Consider the following 27,301-nt stretch of genomic DNA (forward strand, 5'->3'; position numbering starts at 1 on the left):
AAAAAGCATAACTTTAGCTACTAGATTTTCAGGTTCAAAACAATCAAAGAAGAAACCAAAAAGAAGAAATAGAAGAAGCAGCCGTTCAAGAAGCGAAAGAAGACGCAAGTAAGCTACCACCAGTTCACTTCACACTTTTATATAGGCCTCTTTAAATAACTCGCACCCTTCGACTAGGTTAACCTGATTAAAAAAAATATTAAAAAATAAAATCGGACCATGCGATTTCATGTACCAGTTCATATAAAAAATTGCCAAGCTCATGCAAAACGGAGGGTCCGAGTTCAATCTTCCCAAATTCAAATTCTTAGCATGGAACTCGGACCATGCGATTTGATGCCCCATTTCATATTAAAAAACCAAGCTTAAGCAACACGGAGGGTCCGATTTCAACCTTCCAAAATTTAAATTCTCTTAATATACAAATCGGACCGTGCGTTTTGTTATGCAAAAGTTTAAAACCAAAGAACTCGCACGGTCCGAGTTCTTCTACCTCACACTGCCAAAAAGCTGTCCCACATATATGTCTAGTCCTCATGAATCCATATCGAAGAATAGCACACATATGCCTTTCATTTCCATAAAATTGAGCCTAAAAACACTCCCTTAGCAAATCAAAATTTACTTGATGATTAATTAGACTAGTAATATTTGGGAGGTAATAGAAATTAGTCTAAATAGTCTAAAATTATCTAATTTAATATTTATTAATTATGTCTGAAATAAATATATAATTTTAGATGTTATATGCACATAATTATAGAATTTTAATTTTAATATACTATCAATATAAAATAATTTTACATGTGCATCTAATTAGTAATATTACATAAAAAAAAATTATTTTTATATTAACATAAATAATCATCCGAAAAAAGGATGAAATTGCATATCAAAATTAAACTCATAATAAATTATTATCTCAGATTTATCAGTCATGCTCAATTTTTTCAAAATATTACATTTGTTTCAATATTTCATGAGTATTTTTATTAGCATTCAAATATTTTATGATTAAAAAATAATTTTTATTATTATCTTATTCAAAATTTTCAAACCCAGTTAAAATTTCAAAATAATAGTTGATTAGGGGAAACAAGTTGAAGAGAGTGCTACAGTGAGCGTGTCCATGCTCTCTCTCACGAAGCGGCTACAAGCGCTTACGCCGTACCTCCTTCGCGGCCCTTGCCAGCTCCGCTATGCCCGAACCGACACCACTGCCGGCAGAAGCGGCGGCCACAGAAGGCGCCCGAAGTCGCCGCCACTTGTGCTGAGGAAGGTTGATGAGCGCTCCGAGTGGTGGGCGGTGGACGGCGAGATGCACGAGGTGGGCGATCACGTGCCGCCACGTGAGCGGTTCGTTATTCCGAGAGACAACATCCCTAACAAACGCCGCAAGCAGCTCAGGGAACAGTTCATGCGCAGGACTCGCCTTCTTCTCAAGGAATCTGTTAGTTCCTAATTTCTTTTCCCTTTTTTTTTTTGAAAAAAAATAATTCTCTAATTTCTGTTTGGTTTCATGATTAGTCTTCACATTTCACAAAAAAATTTTCATTGTAGGCATCAAATTTAAATGATTATGCTGTGATTTTGCTCTGCTGTTTGTTAATTCTCTTGAAATTGATGTATAAAACTAGAACGGTGTATCTTTATGATTTGCTAGCTCGTTGATAGATTAACATTGTGGTAATTGGAGTCCTCTATGTGCCGATTGAGTTTGCTTTTGACTCATAAGTTTATTTTATTTTTTGACTATTCTGTAATTTGATATTTCCCGTGTACAAAAGAGGACTTTTGTTGATATCATAGAGACAATAGGGGCACATTGTATTTTATCATTTCTTTACGGCTTAAGTAATCAATTTTCTTATTACCATGATAAATCTGATGGATCAACGTGAATCATGTGTTATTTGATTTGCTTGCTGGAGTAATGGAGCTGTTAACTTGTAATGCTTTTATGGTTGAGTGTGAAGTTCAAAACATGATTGTAGTCCTGAAATAGTTTTAATTGTAATGAAAGGAGCATGAGCCTTGGTGCAAGAAATATATGGAACTATATAATGAACTTAGAGAAAACTGGGAGCGGCTTTATTGGGATGAGGGCTACTCTAAGAAGCTTGCTCAGGATCATGCAAAGTATGAGTCTGCTGAAGAAGACGATGAAGACTTTTCCCCATACAGGTTTGCCTCCTTCACCGTTTCTTTCCCTCTATGCTAGTTGCTTTGACTGCGAAAAAATATTATTCTTAGGTATATTTTAGGGAAAGAAGGTTTCGTGCTAGTGGATTAATGAATCCTGTGTAGGCAAGGTGGGAAGTTGGACCTAATTTATAAACATGCGAAACATGTGGCATTTATTAAGGTGGGAAGGTGGATTAAACCATAAGAGGGGAAGTGAACATAAAGCATGATTTTATTTTTTTTTTCCCAAAAAAAGGGTGTCTAAGGTTGTGCATGGTAAGTGTTTCAGGACAAAAAATTATAGAGAAAAGAAAGAAAAGCTGTATATTTGTTCCCTATCATATTGTCCCTTGCTTTTGGGTAGATAGACAATTCGGCAAATTTTGTCCTAGGTCAAAGACTTTTTCTCTCTTTCTGTATGTTGCATCCTCTAAACGAATTTGTGTCTCTAATAACTCTGGATTTTTGTCCTAAGACAATTAGTTAATGGGGTTGGAGAGAATAGAGATGATGTCTTGAATGCCTTCAGTCATCCTTATTTCTCCCTTTTCTGCATACCATTTTCTAAATAAATATGTACATTCTGCTACTATATCACACTGATATCAGCTGCAGAGGATAAATAATACAGTATACTAGCATTTCATTGAGTAATCTGATGATTCTGATCCAATCTCTATCAGTCTATCTGATACATCTTTTTATTCACCTGCGAGTTTAACAGCTAAAGTACTTCATGATGGTCATTCAGATGGGTCTTATTCAAATAGATATTCTTCAATTTCTCTTTGGCTCTAGCTCTCCCTATATATAGTGCCGAAAAGTTCTGTTTAAAAGTTTGTGCTGGTCTTTAATTGACGTGTTGAGAGATTGAAAAGCTATGCTTTATACATAAATCTTTTGTTTGTTTTTCTTGTGTAGAGGAACTCTCATAATATTATTGTTCTTGTCATCTTAATGAAATTCTTCTTTTAACCACCCTCCCCCCCAACAAAAAAAAAAGGAATATATCAATTTAAAAATATTACGTTTGGATTAATCTGATTAATGGCTTGAACTGCTTCAGTGATTAAGTTATGGAGGTCATGGAGTTGGACTCTAATTTTGGTGTTGTCTATTATGACATTTCAGGAATAGAAGGTCCCAGATGGAGCATAATAAGGTACATTTAAGTGATTCAAATATAATGGGGACCTTTTTTTTTCTTTCCGGTATTGTCCCGTTTGTGTATCATGCAACTTTTATCCATCACTTCATGAGCCATCCAGAATAAAGTGCCAAAAGAAATGCATCATCTTGTAGAATGCATTTGCACTTGGCCATGGATAATTATAGTTCGAATGTTGTAATTCAAATTCAAGTTGTGCTATTCTTCTCTGAGAGGGGATAGACCTCAGCTATGCCAACTATAATGGAAAATAAATTATTAGAGGTTTAGCATCTATTTGGTCATTTAGTGGAAAGCTCATAATCTTTTTTGAGGGATTTCTCTTCCAGATTTTAAGAGATTGGGTAGCTTCGTTTTGTTGATGATTTTTTAAAACTTGTATGAGTATAGAGGATCTCTTCATTTTTTTCCCGCTCTTAATAAAATGTTATATAATTAAAGAGTTTTAACCATAAGAAACGTCATTCTATGGGGATAATGTGTAACTAAAACTTCTTCCTTTGGAAAACTCAAATTCTGCTTCTGTCACTTATACTGTTATAGCCTTTCTTTTTTTCATATTGTTACTAGTTGGCTCCAAAACTTGGATCTAATAGTGTGAGATTGTTGGAATCTATAACATTTGCAATATTGTTCACTATCTTTTTTTCTCTACCAATCCTATCTCTGACAATTTAATTCAATGCAGGAGCATAATTTTGTGAGAAACAACCAGTCTGATACATGGGAGAAAGTCAGCCTTATTCGGGATAAATTTGAGTATGACAGAGAGAAAAGAATGAGAGAAAAAGGTTAGTTAAGTTTCTAGCTGGTTATACTCTAATTCATGCAACCCCTCAAATTCTAGTAGTCACTGCATACAACTTTTCTCATTGGACATTCTTGGCGAAATTCTTCAAAATGGCCAATGCACTTCATAACAGCTGGAGTTTCAAGGCACTTAAATTTTTTAAAACCAAGAACCAAGTTAGAGCCATACTTAAGTTGATTGTAGTAGAAGTAACTCGTAAGCAAACAGGCTCCGTTAGTTAACAGTTGAATGCTTGATTGTATTTTATAGCATTCTTAGAAAGCAAAAAGAATTTATAAATTTCAATATCTTAAAGCAGTAGAGTTAACTTATTGAGATTATGTGGTAAGGGAGCTTTAAGTCAACATCAATGTCAAGATATATAATTCACCTGTTCACTGTGACTTCAGTTTCTGCTTATAAGTTCACTTCCTACTAACTCAAGCCTTAAACTTTTTGATCCAGGCATTGACATAAAAGAAGAGTTTATTGTTATTCACTTGTTTTATGAGTTGCATGAAGCTTATGTTCAAGAACATCTCTGAATCATACTGCGCTCTGTTTTAATGAGTGATTTTGTTCTGCGTGCTCGACTAACTATTTTTGTTCTTCAACAAAACTAATTCAGTCAGTTTTCATTGATCCCATTGACTTCTTTTTGCAGCATTTGCTCCCATGCATGGGGCTGGAACCATGTCTGACTTCCGCGATTCACATTCCTGGAACAAACATGATTCAGACTCCTGGAACCAACCACTAAACACTGATCGATATTTTGGCCAAACAGAAAGAAGAGAAGAATAAATGAAAATTCATTCGCCATCAAGGCACGAAACCGGATATTTTTTCCATGCATTCCCCCTCGGTGTTAATAGCTGTATCTGCTGCCAATATGACTACACCCAGTGATTCCATGAGAAATAGTTAAAAATGCCTTAACAGGAGGAGAATGTATCACATGGATGTTTATTTATGGTTTAAAACTCCATTGCTATGGCAGGAGCTTGTTTTTCTGAACCGAGGATATCATCATGTATCAATTACTTTTTCCCTGACCCTAATATTGCCCTTTGGACTGATGAGATATTGTATCTTACCAACTTTTTGATCTGTATATATCTTTATTTTCATGTGGTGTGATGGTTTTAATTGATGTCATCTTAGTAGCATCATGCGTCTTCAGCAACGTCAGAAACTTGTTAGTCAGCCCTCTCATTAGTTGGAAGAATGGATACGGACGAAGGTGGTTGGTATTGGAAATTTAAGAGACTTATTTGATTGATTGATAAGTTAAGCGACCAATTTAACAATCAAGTATTCAAGTGAAATTTGAGCCGTTATTTTGACAATTTACTACAAAAAAAATATGGGATTACATTAACAAAACTGTTTTTTTACGGGTAGAGTGAATACCAAAAAAAAGCTAAAAAAATTTGGAATTGTTAATCGGTAAAATAATGTTTGTCTTTATGTAAAATGAATGTTCAATATATTCACTGGTTTTTTTATTATGATTTTCCTTGACAGTTGTGATGTGTATGTTTTTTGGATTTTGGTAGGCTATGATCTTTTTCAGGTACATTAAAAAACACTTTGAGAGTTAAACTTCACAATAGGAAGATAGAAAGGTTCACAATCGAAAGATAAGAAGGAGGTGTACAAGAAATGCTTGGTGTGTTTTTTTGCAATTATCTAAAAAGTCTTAATGAAAATGAATAGAAAGATATTCCAAAACAAGGATATCCAAAAACAAGGTTGAAAATATATATTAATATTAATATTTCAGAACAAGGATATTTTACGAGTAATTATCCAAATTAGTCCTGAAGTTTTTGAAATCGAACACTTTAGTTTCTCAAGTTTTAAAATACACAACAATTCTCAACGTTACTTCTATTAGACAATATAATTCTTAGTCACTAATGATAACTGCTGATTTGGAACGTTCACTCATATACGTGGTCATTAAGTGTCCACGTGTGCAAATTAGACCGTTCTCAATGTGAAGTACAAAGTAGTTCCCGAAAAAATTGAAAAATATCAAAACAGTCCCTTAAAAAATTTTAAAAATTTTAAAATAGTCTCTTCGAATATTTTTAATCTTTTTCAAAAGTCGATGTTTAATAATATTTTTATTAATCAGAATAATAAAATATTATTTAAAATATATATAATAAATAAAAATACAAAAAATAACAAAATATAAACTAAAAGATAATTTTATTCACTAACACTAAAATGTCATAAGAAATAACATTATTTAATAACTAATATATGATACCTACATCGAAGTGATGTAAAAATAATAATAATAATAACTAAAAGGTCATTGCATTATAAAATGGATTTGATCAAATTTTACTCTTTAAAGTGAAATTCAAAATTTAGAAGATTCCTTATAAAATATACCTAACTTTTAAGATATTGACATCAAATAAACTTAGAAAAATATCTATAAGTAAAAAAATTTATTTTTTCTTGATATAACTATTAATTGTAGTAGCACAAATAGCTTTAACTGTAAGTCTAGTGTATGCAACTTTACAATCATGAATCCCAAAACTTAAAAAAAAAAAAAACATGAACAAAATATTTAAATTTGTCAAGACATTTCTTCTTCAATTATTACAAAATATTAGGACTTAGGAGTTTTCACATTGCATGCAAGTTTTAAAGTATTACCTTCATAAGTATTTGCACAAATATTCTCAATTATTTATGTAAATTTTTTTATGTTAAATGAAAATTCTCTACTAATAGGAGTTTTCACATTACATGCAAATTTTAAAGTATTACTTTCATAAGTATTTGCATAAATATTTTTAATTATTTATGTAAAATTTTTTATGTTAAATAAAAATCCTCCACTAGCTCATTTTTTTTTTCATCATTAAAAAATCACCATAGAATATGATACTTGTAAATTAAATTAATATTTTACATGATCAAAAATAAATAAGTTTATTTAATTATTTTAAATTAATTATTTTAAAAAACTTCAAAATTAATTTATAATATAGGATTTGAAATGCATAATTTTTTTTATATATGAATAATCAAATTAGAGATAAATAGAACAAAAATTTTAGAAATTAAAATTTATCAATTTAAAAATAATTATATATAAATAATTCAAAGAGACTATTTTAAATTTTTTAAAATTTCATAAGGACTGTTTTGAAATTTTTAAAATTTTTTGGAGACTATTTTTAGTGTTTTGTATTTCATTTTCGAGATTGAATTGTTCGCATAAGTGAATATTTAATAATTATGTGTGTGAGTCAACGTTTTATGTCAGTAATCACCGTTGATAATTAATAGAAAAAATTATATTATCTAATAAAAATAATATTAAAAATTATTTTATATATTTTAAAATTTGAGAAATTAAAATATTTAATTTTAATATTATTGTATATTTTAACGTGTATTTTATATTTATGTTAATTGCTGACCGTACTTTAAATTTCCTTATTTCTATCCAATCCAACATGTCGCTAAAACCCATGGCAGGAGTGTGAGACTTCACTTGAGAAAAAGAAAACCCCCACAGAATGAAGTGAAGCGGAAAGAGAGTAAGAGAGAGAGCGAAATGGTTGTGGCGTGTTCGTTCATCACAGCTTGCAGTCTCTTCCGATTGTACGGTCCAGCAGCATCAACTTCCTCACAGCAGCAATTTCTTCAGTTGCAGTTGAAGAATCCCAAGAGAAAGACCCAACTCTTCCTTTCGGGAACCAGCAGCGCAAGTTACGAAGTAGGTAACGGATACCCTAAAGAGGAGAATAATGATGATAACGGTTTTTCTTCGGAACAAGAACGCAAAGCACTTCTCAGAGGAGGGGAACAAGTCATCTCTGTTCTCGAAGAAATGGTCACCCTTGTAAGCTCCAACATTACACTTTCACTTCTCAGATTTCAAATTATTGCTAGCTTGATGATAATAATAATTCATGTGTGGATGCTCTCTTAATCTGTGTGCAGAGAATTCATGTGTGCGTGCATCTGTGCAAAAACAGATAGAATGAAAAAAAAAAAAAATATTTAATGTGTTGATCAACCTTTGGCCAAAACGTTGTTGGGAAATACTTAAAATCCAAATGTATACTTAAAGAAAAGTAATTTTATGTAATTGAAAATGCTGAAAACTTAAGAGAAAAAAAAAAGATCTCAAAGTGATTTTCTTTTTAAACACTCGCTTCATAATTATGTTGCCTCCTTGGCGTTGATAACTAATCCTGAGTTGTTATTGTTAAGACATTTATATGCAGCGTGCAATTGTTTGCTCATTAGTCATTTATATGTACTTCCTTCAGCCTTTGAATGACACTGTTCGATGTGTATGTTTGGCTTCAGTTGGAAGATATGAATATGGATGAAGAATCTGAAAAAGTGGCAGTGGAATTGGCTGCACAAGGAGTAATTGGAAAGAGGGTTGATGAGATGGAATCAGATTTTATGATGGCCCTCGATTACATGATCCAGCTCGCTGAGAAGGACGAAGATGATAAGGTATTGTTAATTCGGAACTTGTCTACTTATATTTGGATTTTAGAAAGGTACATGCTTATAGATTTTATTTTAGTGGCTGAATCTTTTTTGAACACGTACAAGTGCAAATTATTGGTCCTTCTCATAATTGGAAAAGTGAGAGAAAATTTGTCTTTCATTCGTCATCAATCATCATCCCTCAAATGTGTCAGATGAAGAGTAGTCCAATGTTTAAAGGTAGAGCTAAATTAATTGCAGTCATTAAGGTGTACTTAATTTTAAACGTCTAGTCATCAAATATGGTTAATGATAGATATTATATCGTCGATTGATCTATATATAGCTGATCTCCACCAAGTAGATAGTTTACTTGTTCTTCTTTTTATTCCTCAACCTCTTTTTCCCATTAAACTTTAACTTGAAAGGTTGATTAGTTAGTTAGTAGTATTCGATGCCACTATAACGTTACTTTATATCCTGTTGAGCATAGTTACTGCATGAAGTAAAGATTTTGACTTAACTGCGTTTGTATTTTCCATTTAGCGCAAGTCACTGTTGGAAGTTATCAAGGAGACTGTATTATCACATCTGACAAAAAAGTGTCCGCCACATGTAAGGAACCTTATTTTTGCCACTTCTTTATCAATACTCTGGCTGAAGCAATGTTCCACCTTTTATATTGGATATCAATGTGCGTTTTTCTCCTTTATATTGTAGGTTCAAATTATTGGTCTTCTATGTAGAACTCCCCAAAAAGAAAGTAGACATGAATTATTACGCCGTGTTGCAGCTGGTGGTGGTGTATTCAAAGGAAAAGATGAATTAAAGATTCATATCCCAGCGGCAAATCTAAATGACATAGCTAACCAAGCTGATGACATATTAGAGGTAATCATAGTAACTTCTAACATTCTATGAATTACCAGGCAATTATTGCAGCCTCTTAAAGTAATATCAATGACCGTCATATGTAACTAGATCAAAATAATAAGTATGGAAAAAGCTGAATCATATTTCCACCCCTACGATACTGATATCGGACAGAATATCAGTAATGGCGGAGCTAAACTGTGTAAGATGGATGGATAAGAGTAGAAAAATACAGATGGCTCAGGCCATTTACAGAGTGCCTGATTATCTTTATCACTAAACCTCACATCTCTTCCTCTCCTTAACACAGTCTCTCTTCTCTACATACCCCTCTAATGTAACTGAATTCCATAACACCCTGTGACATAGGCTATCTGAAGTAGCAATGTAGCCTTGCTGCCTTGGGGCTTAGATATATCATTCAACTTTGAAAACAAAAATTGAATTGTTCTTTAAAATATATACCTATATAGTTATATAGTTTATATAGATCAGTCATTTGACAAAATATGGAGTCATCTTCTGTGTCCTCTCTTTCTTTTATAGTTAAGATTGAAATTTACTTTTCCTTTTGACTTGCTCTTCTTTTTTATTAATTTTTTAGAAGCAAAAGAATATTGTCTTTCAACTTCAAGTATAGCTATTAAACATTCCTTGACTCTTGACTTGGAACCTTAATATACTCTAATACTACTTTGTTAATTATAACTTATAAGGTGATTATCAATATGTTTGCAGACAATGGAAACTCGTCCTGTTGTCCCCGATCGAAAACTTCTTGCAAGGCTTGTTTTAATTAGAGAAGAAGCACGGGATATGATGGGAGGGGGAATTTTGGATGAAAGAAATAATCGTGGATTATATACTCTTCCTGAGCCGGAGGTGTGCTTGATATGTAGTTTATGTATTTTGATTTTGCCATGGTGCTCATTTGAAGGGAAATATTATTTAAAAATACTCCTTTTGTCTTATTTTATCTATACATAATGTAGAGACCTAAAAGTGTACTACATTTTATTTGTCATTGTTTAAAAAAAAAAACTTTATATATGCATTTTTAAAACTTCTGTCAGTGCAGGTGAACTTCTTAGCCAAACTAGTGGCTTTAAAACCCGGAGATACTGTGCTTGGCATGATAAGAAATGTAATGCAAGGAAAAGATGAAGGTGCCGACAACGCTGGTAATGATTATGAAGGAAATGCTGAAAGGGTAAGTTGAATTGGCAAATGTATTACTTAACTGGAGTATGCTAAGTGTGAGTAGTAAGAAGTAAAAATTAGAAATGGGGTAGAAAAGCCTAAGATAGAGGAGAATGCACTGTGTTATGCAAATGTTAGGCAATAAATATATTACACGCAGCATATCAATGTGAGCTTTTTCTTCTGTCATTTAGTTGTTAGGGGGGTCTTTAGCGAATTCTTTAGGAAAATAAATCATCTCTTTTCCTGCATGAGAACTTATTTAAAATTGTATGCACAAATCTCATCTATGAAACATTCTCCCTCATCTTTATTCTGTTAGCATACTCACCCTAAGTTTTATGCATGAATGCAAATTATAGCGACATAACATGTATAACTTTCCATTATAATCAGGTGAATGCGACAGGAAGGAAGTCGCATCCAGTACGTCCTGGCATGTTTCTTGAGACTGTCTCCAAGGTAATGTCAAAGTCATGCTTGTTACATTGCATTCTTTGGTATGAAGCAAACTAGACCAAGATGATATATTTTATACACTCTTTTGGGGGGTTTCTTCACCTTTGCAGTGATATTTTCCCCATAGGCAGTTCTATATAATTGATTTAAACATGCTGATCTGATCACTACTCCACTACACATTAGATGTAAATTATCTTTTTCTGCATTATGGTTCTACCAGGTCTTAGCTGGTATATATACTGGAACTGAGTCTGGCATCACTGCACAGCATCTTGAATGGGTAAATTCTTTGCTTCTCTATCGACTAATTAGCATTATGTTTATTTATATAGTATAAATTAGTTTACACCTAAACTTCTATTGAATCTTCTTGTTATCCGTGTACGCTTTTTTCATATATCGGGTAGACAATTCCAATTGGAGAGTTTGATAATCATCTTTTATTTATGAAAAGGAGGGACTGTTGATAATGTAGAAAGTAGAAACCTACATATGCTAAGTGAAATGGTTGGACTAATCAAGTTTAACATTAAATTTTATGTTTGAGCATGCATTATGCATAAGTTCATTTCCGAATTATTAAATATCTTGTTTGAGAATCCTAAAGAATGGTTAAACCTTAGATATCACTCCCAAGGAGTAGGTTGGATAATCTCCAATACTAACTAGAAGCATAGTAACCTTTATGCTTCGCTGAATGATGTGGTTTCTCTTGCTCATTTTCCTTGCTTCCAGGTTCATAGAAAGACACTTCAAGTTCTTCAAGAGATAGCATTTAATTAGTAGTACCTTTATTTTTATAAGATCGCCAACTTTGTAGCCTTATGTAAAGACATGGTAGGTTGTCTATATGATAGCTCAGGAACCTTTGTAAAGTGGTAAGTTCATCAATTTTTGTGTGCTTTGGAATCTTTGGTTCATCTAATGATCAATATTAACTTTGCATAATTTATGCTACCCAGTTTACAATATATTGAATCTCTTCAGTCAGGTGTCTCGGTGTTCTTCCAGGTTGTATTTGAATTATGTCTCAGATATAAATACAGAAACAAAAAGCCAAAGAAATGAAAACTGATATTTTGTTCCTTAAAGACTGAAAGATTGTGTCTATATTTGTGTCTTCACAACTAAATAAGTTTATGTAACTACTATTTCTGTACTTTTGTCTTATAGATAATATGTAAATACAATCTTAAAAGTTGGATGATATATACTAGTTAATTTATTATGCTTACAAAAGTTAGCATTACATTTTATAAAATAATATGTTATGGATAATATCTTTTAAATCTCGAGAGAAATCAAGGAATTATATATTATTCTTAGCCTTACAAGTTAATGTAACTAACCTTGATTCTTGAATCAATTTATCTAAACGGTAAAGAAGATGAAATGCGTCGTTTATCATGGATCATCAAATGAGTAAATATTGCTGTAGTTCCAAATCTTTCGTGAGCTAATACAGCAAAAGCTGTCGTTATAGTTAAGATACTACAAAAACATGGTCTTCAATAATTTTGAATGATGAGTAAAGTATTGTTTTTGTCCCAAACGTTTGGGGTAAGTCCTATTTGTGTTCCTAACGTTTAAATCGTCCTATTTGTATCCTTAACGTTTATAAAAGTGATTCAATGTTATCCTACTACCAATTATACTAACAAATCAGATTATATTTTTCAATTATTCTCACTTGGATGTATTCATTCTCAATTAGGTCTCAGTTAGATGTGGTTGATTTTAATATTATACCCACTATTTGTGTTTAGATTCAATTATGTCTTTAGAAAAGTGAATTATGTAAATGTTGTAGGAATTAGTTTCAACATTTGATGAGCTATTTTTCGGAGTAGATAATCGATTCTATCCCAGACATTTATATTCTAACTTCAAAAATAGATTTTTAAAACTCAAACTAAAGCGCTCATGATGTGTAATTGACGGCAGGATAACATTGAATCACTTTTACAAACGTTAAGGATACAAATAGGATGATTTAAACGTTAGGGACACAAATAGAATTTACCCCAAACGTTGAAGACAAAAACGATACTTTACTCTTGAATGATCGTTCGATTCAATTGATACGCACATATACAATAGCTAACCACGTTATAGTCACAGTTAAGGGAGGTTCTGATTGAAGTCGTGATTTTGAATAATTGCTATTACTAATACTTTTTTAGATGTCCTTACGTAAAACATTCCTCTATTTGGTGCAAAGAATGTCGTTAAATAAAATTATAAAAAAAAAAAATTCCCCATCTACGTTTCTTGAAGAATAGAATTCACAATGCAAAAGCCCAAAGATAAACTCTACATTGTTTTAGTGCAAATTGAGAAAAGATCTTATATCATTTGAGGAATCAAATATTGACTTGGCGGGACAAATTTTAGCATCTCAACAAAAATACCATTCTTAAATATTCATTTGTTGCTAAGAAACGTGAAGACAAGCATTAGTAAGAATGACACAATCACACAGCCCATACTCGAAAATTACAATCACGTATTGAAAGCTTGCATTACTTTTTACAGAAAACCCATTTAAAAACCATTCTGTTCGCTTTTAACACCAAGGATCAATTGTGCAAGATGAGCCAAATATGGCTCTGCCTGGGAACTACTACTCAACATTGATCCAAGACTCTGTAGCTCAGCATTGAATTCCTTTTCAAATTTGCTGCAATTGTTCATTTTGGTTAGAATACCGAGTTGAGAGGAAATACAAGCGCATAGAAATAATGTTTGGTAAATGTAGTGTTTTTGGACATACAGAATGGACTCGGTGACTGCCACATTTCTGGTGGTTGACTTTAGAACCTGGCCAGATTTCCGTTGCTTGGCTTTCGTCGAGGATTCAGTTGGTTCGTCTGGATTGTGTAATACTATAGAAGATGATATAAGCCACTGAGTTGCTGCTGCATATTGTAGGCACATGGATTCAAGTTTCTGCACCTTCTGCAATTGGGAACATAAACCAATAACCAATCTTGAGAGTCACAAACCTATATGACATAATGGGAATGATCCATCTTGAAAGAAAGGAATCAATAAAACATGTTTCTGAATAAATTTATTCTACACATCACAAAGGGTATATAACAACTACTTTGACTTGCATATATTTCTTTCACTTGTTAAGGGAAGATGATATTTATTATTTTCTAAAAAACACTGAAAAACCATTGAGAAATAACAACAAAGAAAAAAAAAAACTTATCTGGAGAAGTGAAAATAGAAACTAACCTTGAGCAGCTCAGGTAAAAGAAGCAAACATTCTCTCAAACATTTATCGAGGAAAAAATCATGATGCTGTATAACCTGTTTCAAAGAGAAAGCATCAGAATCTATCAAGCAACCCCACCACAGAAGTAAACAGAATTGGATGCAAAAAGTAAACATGTTAGAAAATTTATGCGGACAATAACTTACCTCATCTATGCTATTTGCTGATTGAAGTCTGTCATGCATCACATGCCAATTGGGTTCAATAACCTAATAAATATAGTCATACAACAGGGACCCACCAAACTGCTTAGATAAGTAAACAAAATTTAAGGAAAATAATGAAGCAAATGAAATGTATTATGCAATCCTATAAACTCTGACAGGCCTAGTAATGATTTATCCTTTTGAAGTTTGTAATAAGAAAAAATAATATATCTGAACTCAAATATCTGGACCTTTTCAAATTAAATGCAGGAGAAGAGATAAAAATATAAAAAATAAATTTAAAAAATTCCATAATAAAATAACAAACAAAAAGAGGCTAGTTCCTGAGAAATTTAAAGGTCCAAAAAGGTTAGCAGAGAAATCAAAGGAAAGTAAAACCTGCCTCAAATGTCAGATAGTGTAAAAGGCTATTGATGAATTTAAGCATACTACGGCAAAGAAGGGATGATCTGGAGAGAGCAGTTCCACGTGTATTGAGAGCTTTAACACCCTACATGGGACCACGGATAAAGGTCAATGGAGATAAATACAATCCGATGAATGGAGATTAGCACAATCAGATTAAGTGAATCGTATAAAGCCATACTTGATGTACTTGCCATGCTCCACACAGTTGACGCTCAACATGTTTACAATGGAAAAGAAATCGAAAAATTAACTGGTATCTTGTAAGGGCTTTTCGTGATAATACTATAGACAATGGCCATTGCACCTGAAAACAGAAAATAATAATAATAAATAATAAAAGAACTTCTGAAAATGATGCAATAATTAGCTCTTCCAAATACTTAAAAGGGTATACAAAGACCTTATAACTAAGTGAAAATGTTTCAAGGCTAGTGATGCTAACTGGCTCCTCCAGGTCATTGTCACCCGAACTTCGCTGGCTAAGTTCAAGATCTTTGAATGTGCTCGACCTTTTCAGCAAAGATGACCTTTCCTGGAAAAGTAATTTTTTTATCATTCATAAACATTGAAAATTAGATCCAAAGAATTTTCATAAAAACTGAGTCAGTTACTTGCCACAACACAGGTTACGCCTTCATGAAGAGGATCTGCTGCAGCTGCTGTAGTACGCAAAGCAAGGTCTAGAAGAGACTAAACCATGCCAAAGAAGAGAGATAGAGAACAAAACAAACAAGAGAAAAGAACATAATAAGAACCAAGGTCTCTTTTAAAAATTAAAATAGGCAAACTCTGATCTGATACAAATTTACTAGGACAAAAAAAGTTTTAAGTGTGAAAAAAAATCCATTACTATACCTGCAACTTCTCAACTGAGACTTCATCAGGCTTTTTGGCTAGCTCGTCTCGAGCAATATCCATAAAATGTACCAAGAAATCACCCTATGTGATCATAACACTACGATGTCAGCCAGAATCGACAGTGAGAGTTTACTTCCAATAGAAAGAAAATCACTCTTCCATAAGCACATGCATAAGCACAACTACATGACCCATGTATGTCAAACCAGCTTAACATTTTCTTAAATGTAGACACTTGGGCAGAATACAAAGCAGCAAATAGACTAAATTATGCAAATTATATAATAGCAATAGGTTCAGAAAACTATGGCAATGTAAGTACTGTATGTAGACTAATTTTGAAAGAACAATCTGCACAAGCGATGTACAGCTTAAAATTAGCCTCGTGCACCTGTGCACACACACATTTTTATATCCTTAATGAGATGAACAGATGATGAGCTTACAGCAAATAAACTAAATTATGCAAATTATATAATAGCAATAGGTTCAGAAAACTATGGCAATGTAACTACTCTATGTAGACTTATTTTGAAAGAACAATCTGCACAAGCAATGTAAAGCTTAAAATTAGCCTCGTGCACCTGTGCACACACACATTTTTATATCCTTAATGAGATGAACAGATGATGAGCTTATTTGATAGCAGAAGGATAATGACTTGCAAATCATTTCTGATTCTTCCAAATCAACCCCACATAACTCCATGATTATGAACAAAATCAGGTCCTTTTCTGGATAAAAGCTAAAACTCTTCTACTTCCAAGCATTGGATATCAAGAGCTTTGCTTTAATTTAATATAGCATAGAGCAAACCAGAATATCAACTATTCTTGCAAGAGTATAATAACCACAAAGATGGTAGGACACAGATGGCAATTTTTTGCCTATTATATATAAGATAGAAGACTGACTAGTGAAAGAAATATCTAAGCTTCCCTTGAAGGATAATAAAAGTTGTAGTGGAAGAGGCAAAATATACCAGGAGAACTTTTTTCTTTTCTTTTTTTTTTTTTTTTTTGTAACACACAAGTAAAAAGACTAACTTTGAAACAAATCTTTTGACAATTTTGGAGGGAACCGAACTGAGTTTGTCACAAGGACCCACATCAGCTTCTTAGTAAATTCAAGAAAGGCTGAAATTCTTTAGCAATCTTCAGTTTTTGTTACTAATGCAGTGTTTTTGCACAAGTAATATTCCTTGTTTCTAGAAAATAAAAATTCTTTGAATCACTATGCCAACAGCAACACAAAAGCACAAATCAATTGAATTACTTAGTCTCATCAAAATTAAGTATCATGATACAGAGGAAACACAAATCATTGCAATCAAACAAGATTTTTAGCTTGTCCAATCTGTTCAATAAACACAAATACAAGGAACAGAAAATTATATTAGCAATCGCTACATTATTAGTTTGTTCCATCCAAAACCATCCTAGGATCTCTAGACTCAACACTGGAAGGAAGAAGAGAGATGATACTCAAGTCATCTTTAAATTTGAGCATTTAACAATTTAAGCTTTTCCAGCAAGACATGTGTCTCGAAATTTAAATAATATAAGATGATCAAGATCATACCTGATCAAGAAGAAGGTAGTGCTTTATAGATCGCAGCTTTCCCATTAGATCATACTAGATAAAGAAAATAGTTCAGCATTAGAACTTAAGATTTTTTTTAATAGTAATTATTGCAGAAACACAAGAATGTAAGCTGAGAATTCTATCACCTTATGTGAATGCAATCTTACCTTTTCCTTAATGAGATTCAACAGTTCACGACTAGCAAAGTTATAGGCAGCCTTAATACATTCAAGATAATGATGATTTGAACCAGAGCTCATTAGTTTTGAATTTTCTGATTGAGGGACCTAAAGAAAAAGTAGCCACTAGTTACAAAGTAACCACTCGTGAAGAAATAACATATGCATGCAGCAAGAAACATAAAGAGTTGCAAATTATTAATCTATTCAACATTCAAAGCATAATAGCCACAATACCTGAACGTTGTGCCCACATTCTCTCATGACATTTAGATATTTTCCAGTGGTCAAAATTGTCTGAGCAATATTTGCTAGAAAACTAGGAATTCCATCTTTGAGGCTGTAACGCTGTCCCCAATACTTGGCATCATAATCTTGAGTGAGGCTCTCCTATAGAGATTTTGAAACTACAACCATGTTAAAAACAAATTTCAATATTCATTTTGGGCCATGTTAAGCACAGAAATATTTCATTGACCTTCTGAAAAGATTTGTCCTCTGCAATGAAAAATTCTCCGTATGGATCGTCAATAACTCCTTCATAGACCCATCTAAAATGGTTAAATTCCCAAAAAGACAAGATAAGTGAACACAAATCGGAGTCAACTAAAGCTTTATAATAAGAGCACACAAGACAATGGCAATGTTTTGCAATAAGTGCTAATTGGCAAATACTGTTAACTTTATGCATTAGAATAGTGTATTATAATGCATCGATATTATTCCTCAAATATGTGTTTGCTAAATGATATCCTTTTATTAAATCAAGTTGACTAATCTTCCTTTTTCGTTTTTTTTCTTTTCAAATATGGGATGTTAAGACCGGGTAAGAAGATGGGGAAGGATTGTATTGTAAAAAGGACTAAGCTTCTAAGTGTAAGCATTAAGACTATGCTCAGCTAGATGAAATGGAAGGAGGACAAATGTGGTGAAATGAAAATCAAACTTTCCTTTTGTTTTGACACATCAAAGAAATCAGGGGAAGAAAATGAATTTTGAACTTTGAAGTTATCCTCCAAAACCATCCCTTATTGTATTTGCAGTGAAAATATGTATGATCCCCCAAGTTCAGAAAATTACAGACATGTCAAAGGGAGAAACATTTTCTGAACCCCTCAGTTTCTTCCATTCCTTTGTTTTCCAATTTTTCCTTTAATTTCTTCCATTACTTTCTCCTTATAACATCCATACATACTATAAAACTCAAAGGAGATGGAACCTGAGACCAAGTGCTTATGGAAGGAGGGAGAAAAGAACCAACCTTTCCAATATGCTCATGTAGGCATTGCTCGCACATTGTGTCATTTTCTCAAGCAATAACCTGACAGCATTGTCTCCAGCCATAGCCTTTGCCTACACAAAGCAGAAGCCATAGTGGGAAGAATTCAATGCTTAAGAAACTGGTTGATGAAATTAAAAATGAATCTTTTAAGACATACAAGGTAGTGTCAGTTAGAATCACTGAGAAATGTGGAAACCTTAATATAAAGTTTACCTGGCTCTGCAGTAAGTTAAGAACAGCAGATCCAGAAAAATTGTTGGATGCAGCCTTCTGAATAACAATGGATAATGCTTGCATTGACCCCATCATGGGCTGAAACACATAACCAAAAGTGACAACATCAAGTAACTGACAAATTTTTATGTTAACTGAACACCCAAGACCAATCCATACCTGACAATAGAACCACAATCCTTGAAGGGAAAGTCTACCAAGCCGAAATTGGTGTTCGAGCTGTGCTACCATGGCTTGGTAATCCTGAAAACATATCCTATAATGGTAAAGGTAGGTTCTTATTCACATTGTATATTTTAATAAAAAATAATAGAATCTATATAGAACTCCAATAGAGCAAAAGAGAGTCTGAAATCACATATCTAGACTGAAATTTCCAACTCAAAGGAACAAGAATGTACCGAACAGGATGGCATTCAACAGTAGTAACTAGTAACTGCCCACTATGCCCATTATATCAAACAGTATACGTTATTTGTAGGAGTAAAAGACGTCTGGTAAAACTATGGCACATGAAAGTTTATGTATCTCTCTGTTAGAACTCATTTAGGCATGTTCAGAAAAACCTACAAGAAGAAGAGCCCTCAGAGCAGCAGAGAAAGCATGATTAACAAGGCCATTCTGGAACTGAGACCTTGACTCCACAAACTGGTTGATCAACAAAAAGCTCCTACAAAGAGGGAATATCCGTTTTGCCAATTCCTGCAAAAGCAAAAAATAAGACAGTAACATCGTAACACTATATGCTTTATACATACATCTTTTGTTTTCTGTTGCTTTTGTTATCCTTCTCCTCATCTTAATGAAATTCTTCTTTATCAAAAAAATCTTTGAAGTCAGTCCCAGTCAGGGAACGGGGGGAAAATAAAAAATGTAACAATCTGCTATCATTATATTGCCCATAATATTAAAGTTACACTTGTATAGAATAGGCCAACCTTTCATTTCCCCATTAGCTTCCCACACTCTATCTTTGTCAAAAAATGCAACCACCTTATTGTGGCAGAAATTGCAGTTGTGGACAGCAATTTTAAAGTTAAAATATAGACCAAAACTATAAACTACAAAACAATTACCTCTATTTGGACCACTACCAAATAGGAGGGGTACATTACACGTTTAAATAAATAGAAGTGCCCATCGAGTAACCTAAACAAAGCCAGTTGCTTCACATAACATTACAAAAAATTCACAAAATTGAAATAAGATATTTAGAAAACACAAGACTCTGGATGTGAATAATAACATTTTCACTTTGATGCATGGCACTAGGTTGGGATACAGTACATATTGAGCACCCAATAAAGTATATAAGAATCCTTTCCAACATGAACACACTACCATATTATAACTAACACCGAGGAATAAAATGTGGATATTTAACACCTCTGTTAAATTGGAAACTAAATTGCAGCAACTTGCGGCTGAAGTCAATAAATCTCACCTGCAGTGCCAAATCCATAGATGGGTCAACATGGAAAGTAACATCATCCGTCTTTCCACGAACTGTTCTGATTAAGATGTAACGTCCTTCGACCCCAACCATAGCCGAAAGCACATCATCAATAACAATAAGCTCCTGCATTGTAGGAGAACAAACTAATATATAAACTCATGTAATGAAACGAGATAGCATCATAAACAACCATGTATACATACAACCATACATAAATTCTAAACCTATCCAAGATGGCATCGTATAAAGGACACAAATATCACAAAATCATAACAACAATAAAAAGAGCAATCAGGTGCACAAATATCTCAAGTATCTCATGCTAGCGCAGGGTGCGAGAAGGCTGCACCCGAAGAGTGTAATGTACGCAGCCTCACTGGACAATTACATCAGTACAAAATAAAAAATCATAACAACAATACTTATATATATAAACAAGAGAAGTTCGTCTCAACACAAAGTTTGATGAAAAAAGCGCACAGGTTAGGCATTGCTTAGTCAAAAAGTTTCACCACAAGTCCACAACATTATTAAGCATTTTCAAACGAACCATATCTGCAACACAGAACTATGAGAATTAAGTATTTTTCGAATGAGTGAGTATGGAATCGAGCAATGCTGCTTTAGATAGAAGCAGATATTCTATAAATTTACTCATTAATCAAAGAATCAAAATGAAATGAACAAGTGCGAGCGAGAGAGAAAAGAGAAATACTTGAACTGAAGCAGCGTAGTAACCAATTGGTTTCTCAAAGTCTACGGAGGAGTGATTCATAATTGGAAGTGAATGCAGCAATGAGCAGATCGGAGGCTGAAGGTGCTACGAGTATGGGAAATTAGGGCTCGAAATGGGTTATCGAAAGAGAGAAAGAAGAAAATGGGGATTGGAGGGAACAGAGTAGTGAGTAGTGAGTGAGATCAAGATGATGAACACACAAAATCACTCACTCATATGCTGCTCAATTTTAAGTTTACAAGTTAGAACAATTCAATGCTCATGTACGCTATTTGGATATTAATTCTAACCCGCTTTTTAAATAATATTTGCGAATTTCACCCAATACTTTTTCTCAAATTTGAAAAAAAACCCTTACCCGCCGCTGGTTCTCGTTATGATAATGGGTATCCTTCTCTCGTCTCCCACTAGAAAGGGAAATAGGCCATTTTAAATAATCAATTTAATTAAGTTATTTTTAAAAAAATAATTTAAATAATAAATATTATATTATAAATAATTTATATAAATTATTTTGTATTTAGATTTTTAGTTTTAAAAATATTTATTTTATAAAAATATAATAAAAAATAGTAGTATTATAAAAGAAATTATTTTTTTAACTTCTCTGTTAAAAAGCTGAAATTTGATTTTAAAAATTATACTAAATATTAATACTACTACTTTTCATAAGTCAAAAGCTCAAAAAAGTTACTTTTGAAACTTCTCAAATTCCCATGGTAGATTATTGGGTTAACCACCAAAAAGTCCCTGAATTATTTAAACATTGATAAAAATATACGCGAATTTTACCATCGATAAAAATATCTTTAAATAATTTAAAAACACAACAAAAATATTCAACAATAAATATATATTTTCAAAAAATACGTTAGAGATTGAATTTTGATACAAATTTTAGCAAGCATGATTATAAAATATATATATATATATATATTATACTTAAAATTTGATAATTTTTCGTTAAGTATATATTTTTTATAACTTTTTTGTTAACAACTAATAATACTTTTAAAAAATCACAAACAATATATACTAAACAAAAAATCACTAAATTTTAAGAATAATAATATCTCATTTTTCTAATCATACTTGCAAAAAATCGCATCAAAATTCAATCTCTAATGTATATTTTGAGAAATACATATTTAATGTTAGTTTTTTTGTTTAATTACTCTATTAGTTCCTATAGTTTCACAAAATTTTCAATTAGGTTCCTATACTTTTTTTCTTTTAATTGAGTCCTTGTACCAAAATTTTCTTTTAATTGGGTCCCTACACTTTTTTTTCTTTTTATTTAGGTCCCTGAACCAATTCTTTTTTTTAGTTGGGTCCCTATAAAATTAAGCCAATTACTACTAAGAGGGACTTAATTGAAAAAAAATTCGGTGCAGGGACCCAATTAAAAAGAAAAAAAGTATAGAGACCTAATTAAAAATTTCACGAAACTATAGGGACCACAGAGTAATTAAACCTAGTTTTTTTTTTCAAGATTATCTAACATTAAATATGTATTTCTCAAAAAATACATTAGAAATTGAATTTTGATACAATTTTTTTCAAGCATAATTAAAAAAATAAGATATTATTATCCTTAAAATTTGGTTATTTTTCGTTAAGTATATATTTTTTGTAATTTTTTTGTTAACAATTAATAATACTTTTAAAAATTATTAAAAAATATATACTTAGAAAAAAATTACCAAATTTTAAAAATAATAATATCTCATTTTTTTAATTATTCTTGCAAAAAACTACATCAAAATTCAATCTCTAAGACATTTTTTTAAAATATATATTTACTGTTGGACATTTTTGTTGCGTTTTTAAATTATTTAAAGACATTTTTGTCGATAGTAAAATTCAGGTGTATTTTTGTCCGCATCTAAATAATTTAGAGACATTTTTAGTGGTTAACCCTAGATTATTATAAGAATTTATTATTTTTTATTATTATTTTTAGTTATTAGTCTAATTTTTTTGTTTAATAATTTAATAATATATTTTATTCTATATTTTTAAATAATAATGATCAAAAATAAATAAATTTTGATTATTCTCTCGTATTTTTTGTCTAGAAAAATGTCCTTATTTCTATCTCATTTTCGTTACAAACTTTTTGTTTTTTTTTTGTTTTTTTTTGTTTTTGCAAAAAAAGACAGATATTTATAGATATTTATGAATATTAATTTAAAAAAAAAATCAACACAAAACAAACTATAATATAATTCAATACAATTCAACCATATATTGATGTATTGAAAGTTAAAACAAATTTAAATATAATCCATATATATCACATACACATTAAAAAAAATAAAATTTAAAAATTACCAATATCTACCAATGAGAGCATTTTAGTAATTTCTTCGTTTATCGGGATTTAGCAAATCCTATAGAGCGAATATTTCTGCTTTTGTCTTCGTCTCCGTCGAAATTTTATGGATTTCCATTAAAGTCCTGTGATGAATAATCCTAATTAGTCAAGCTGTTAACTCATTTGTTTACGATAAATTTTTAAATAAAATTCTAATTTACGATAGATTAGTTATAATTTGTTAGATTGTAAAATATCGTATGAAAAAATAAATAAATTTAATGAAAAAAATTAAAGAATTTAAAATAAGTTTTAAATAGTTAAAAGATTTATAAAAGATTATTAGATAATTGTTATCTGTAGGCTAATGCATCGCAAAGGAGAAGGGGCAAGATATCTTATATTTTATGACAATACAAAGGTAATTTATACATTAAGGAAAAATATTTTGGATTAACTACTAAAAATGTATTCAAAAAATTTCATCCTCGACAAAAACTAATCATAAAAAGTAAAATAACAAATTCAAAAGATAGTATTAGTTTTGACAAAAGTAACAAACATACCTTTTATAAATAAAAAAGAATTTTTGTATTTGATAAATGTCTTATGTATTTTATCCCAATTTCTTTGTGTAAACATTTTAATAGTTATGTAAAAACTAAAAAATGTATGTAAAAATTTGGAATAAAATTAGATCTCTAGACTCTTTTATAATGGTAACGGAATATTCTTCCTATTATAAATTTTAAATAGTATTCTTTTATATATATATATATATACTTAACTCTTGGCTTTTTATATTGGCCAAGTTCGTATGCATCTTTGCATTATATAATGATCCCTTGTATTTAGCTGCCATTTCTGTTAGATCACAAAAAAAAAAAAAAATTTTTTTTTTCTTCTTCTTCTTCATTATTTGTTTTTTAAATTTTTTATTTGAGTTTCCGATGATGAGCACAGTGATCATATGTAACTCAAAAGCTTATTTATCTTTTGCTTTTTTTAGTTTTCTCTTATCTTTCCAAGTCTTTGGTGATGAATTATCCCAAGGTTAGTTTTCTCTTCACCGCTATTATCCATCTATATTAATATATATTATGAATGATTTTTTTTATTAAATGTGTGTAATAATAATAAATATGTGATATTAATTAAAATAATAAAGATCTTATAATTTAATTAAGAAATTTTTTATTCAAGTCTTTGAAATAGTAAAAAAATTTTTTAATAAATATATATAACAAAAAACATTTTATTAAAAAAAAGTATAGATCACATTCCTCTAAATTTCTATTATACACGGTAAATGATATAATTTTCATATTTCGTTAGCACATTTCATATTTTTTGCTTTTCTTTTGTTTCTATCTTGATAAGTTTTGGACTTCAGGCTGTTTTCTTTTTTTTTTTTTTTTTTTGTCTTTCTAGCATATATATATATATATATATATATATATAATTTAAACTAGAAAATCTTTTTATCAAGAAAATAGCACTTTAATAAAATAATTTTATTATAAGTAGAAACTGATTATTTTGACATTATATCATTTTTGTTACTAGCAAACCATTAAGTAGTGCATGCTATATAATTATACACAAATAATTTATATTGTGAATATAAGTGATCTTTTCATACAAAACTACAAACACACATTACCATTGCCATTATATATATATATATAATAAAAAAGATAATTGAAATATAATTTTAATTTCACATTTAATCCAAGTATGGCTAATTTCACTGTCAATTATTCCCTAGTTCATAACAAAATTGCCATTTAACTTTGATGCCTTTTCATCATTTCGGACAAATGTATCTTTTAACTTCGATTTAAATATTCTAAATATTGCTGTAGAATATTAACACTTTCTTTTTCTAAAAAAATATATAATAACAGAGAAAATAGTTCCCACAAATAATGTGGTGTTTGGTGAGTTAGAAGGTTCAACAACAAGTAATTCTGGTGAATGGGATACTCCTTGTGGCTATTTTTATCATCCTAGGGCACGCCGTCGTGTCCGTTCGCCTCCGCCTCTACCTTCGTCGTCTCGGCCACGACGTTCTCGGCCTTGTCCGAAGAAGGCATGTCCTTCTCCGCCTCCACCTCGGCCTTGGCGTCGATTCCGTGGTCCGAATCCGAATAAAATTATTGAAAAAGATTTTCCATTTGTACCTGAACCTAGGGCCTTGCCACCTTTGCCCAGACCTCCCTCTTACCCTTAGCTAGGTAAGTTGCTTCAACATATTTATTAGGTATATAAAAGTAGGTTATACTTATATATCATCTTAATTATAATATATATAAAATAGGCTCTACATATGCTTTAATTTTTGAATTTCTATTCATTGATGTAAGGAAATTAAAATTGAACAATATTCTTGATATCATTATCAAAAGGAAAAGTATAGGCATATAGTAATAACCTTTCTTTTTCACTTGTGATTTCCGTAGAGGTGTAGTGTGTTATTGTTCATATTATTTATGAAAGTCATTATCTACTTAACAAAACCATTATAAAAAATAGTGATTTAAAATAATTTTGAATTTGTGGTTTGGTATCTTAAATTTAAAAAAGTTTTATTTCAATATTTCAAAAATTTGTAACGCATGACTAATTCAGTCTTTTTTTAATATATTATTTCTACTAACACTTATTTAATCACTACTAACTATACTTATTAATAATTTGCAAACATATATATATATATCATTGTTCTTTCAAAATATATTACAAAAATATTTAAGAAAAAAAACCAGTCTAAAATAGTCTAAATTTTTTTTATATTTTTAATTACTGTTTATTTTATTCATTTTTTAACTAATGTTACAATAATTGAATAATATTAAATGCAATAAATATATAACTATAGATATTATATACACAAAATTACAAAAATTAAATGAAATAAAATTAATTTATATTATTATCTCTCTAACCTTACCCATTGAAAAACTAACGTGCCAAGTTTGATTCACTAATTTTAATTAGTGGTTTCGATCTTATTTGAACATACATGTCCGTCCCATGTTAGAATATTTTGATGAGTTGTCAAGAAAATTAAACTTTTAATCTAATGTTTTCATAAAATATGTAAATTTGAGTATATTCTAACTATGATAATTAATTGATGACTATACAGGGAACTATGAAGGACCTTCAGAATTTGATGATTTGATCATTGGATGCATATTAGTCTCTATATCAATATATTAATCACGAGCATAGTATAGGTTTAAATGCTCTATATATAGTACCATTTGTAACAATTTCATGCTATAATAATTGCTAAAAGATTATTTCATCAAATGTCCAACATAACTTTTTGAGCATATCAAATATATCCAATAAAAATTTTGTGAAAAGATGTATCGATTTATTCAAATTTGTAAATTTTTTACTTTTTAAAGATAATTTATCAACATCAAATAAAAGATAATATAAAAATTGTAGTATTTTTATGTTTAGTAAATTATATTAAATTAAAAATAATTTTTAATAAACATAAATAACAAGCCAATAATTATTATATTTGATAAAAAAATAACTTTTAAAATTTTTAAAAATTATAATTGGCAAAAATATAAGGAAAATTTAGATAATTGTTAATATATAAGTTACAT

General features: G+C 30.9%; 3 protein-coding genes and 1 long non-coding RNA gene across 5 annotated transcripts; 3 read left to right on the forward strand and 1 right to left on the reverse strand.

Moving 5' to 3' along the window:
• The first annotated feature begins 1,059 nt into the window (after positions 1-1,059).
• LOC112776693 (uncharacterized) lies at positions 1,060-5,272 on the forward strand. Its single transcript, XM_025820919.3, has 5 exons — positions 1,060-1,450; positions 2,024-2,184; positions 3,316-3,346; positions 4,041-4,143; positions 4,807-5,272. Exons 1-5 carry the CDS (start codon positions 1,130-1,132, stop codon positions 4,944-4,946), a joined length of 756 nt encoding a protein of 251 aa, XP_025676704.1. The 5' UTR covers positions 1,060-1,129; the 3' UTR covers positions 4,947-5,272.
• Positions 5,273-7,582: 2,310 nt separating this feature from the next.
• LOC112777303 (protein PEP-RELATED DEVELOPMENT ARRESTED 1, chloroplastic) lies at positions 7,583-12,110 on the forward strand. Its single transcript, XM_025821645.2, has 9 exons — positions 7,583-8,022; positions 8,496-8,651; positions 9,174-9,242; positions 9,348-9,518; positions 10,239-10,382; positions 10,579-10,710; positions 11,097-11,162; positions 11,383-11,442; positions 11,898-12,110. The coding sequence occupies exons 1-9, from the start codon at positions 7,735-7,737 to the stop codon at positions 11,943-11,945; spliced, it is 1,134 nt and encodes a 377-aa protein (XP_025677430.1). The 5' UTR covers positions 7,583-7,734; the 3' UTR covers positions 11,946-12,110.
• Positions 12,111-13,483: 1,373 nt separating this feature from the next.
• LOC112777316 (gamma-tubulin complex component 2) lies at positions 13,484-21,727 on the reverse strand. Of its 2 annotated transcripts, XM_025821661.2 has the most exons (20): positions 21,332-21,669; positions 21,097-21,171; positions 20,605-20,739; positions 19,731-19,862; positions 19,320-19,403; positions 19,140-19,238; positions 18,906-18,997; positions 18,123-18,195; positions 17,882-18,034; positions 17,633-17,752; positions 17,463-17,516; positions 15,879-15,962; positions 15,639-15,713; positions 15,424-15,555; positions 15,202-15,327; positions 14,998-15,105; positions 14,595-14,657; positions 14,409-14,483; positions 13,936-14,120; positions 13,484-13,842 (listed from the first exon to the last, which is right to left on the reverse strand). In XM_025821661.2, exons 3-20 carry the CDS (start codon positions 20,704-20,706, stop codon positions 13,707-13,709), a joined length of 1,893 nt encoding a protein of 630 aa, XP_025677446.1. In that variant the 5' UTR covers positions 20,707-20,739; positions 21,097-21,171; positions 21,332-21,669; the 3' UTR covers positions 13,484-13,706. The 2 variants fall into 2 exon arrangements, with proteins under 2 accessions (XP_025677446.1, XP_025677445.1); XM_025821660.2 differs by lacking the exon at positions 21,097-21,171 and having other exon boundaries at positions 21,332-21,727.
• Positions 21,728-24,510: 2,783 nt separating this feature from the next.
• LOC112777437 (uncharacterized) lies at positions 24,511-27,043 on the forward strand. Its single transcript, XR_003190427.2, has 3 exons — positions 24,511-24,722; positions 25,577-25,906; positions 26,821-27,043. It is a non-coding gene; the product is annotated as an uncharacterized lncRNA (long non-coding RNA).
• The last annotated feature ends 258 nt before the right edge of the window (positions 27,044-27,301 follow it).

This window comes from Arachis hypogaea, chromosome 19 (genome assembly GCF_003086295.3).
Source record: "Arachis hypogaea cultivar Tifrunner chromosome 19, arahy.Tifrunner.gnm2.J5K5, whole genome shotgun sequence".
In the NCBI taxonomy this organism is placed as follows: Eukaryota; Viridiplantae; Streptophyta; class Magnoliopsida; order Fabales; family Fabaceae; genus Arachis; species Arachis hypogaea.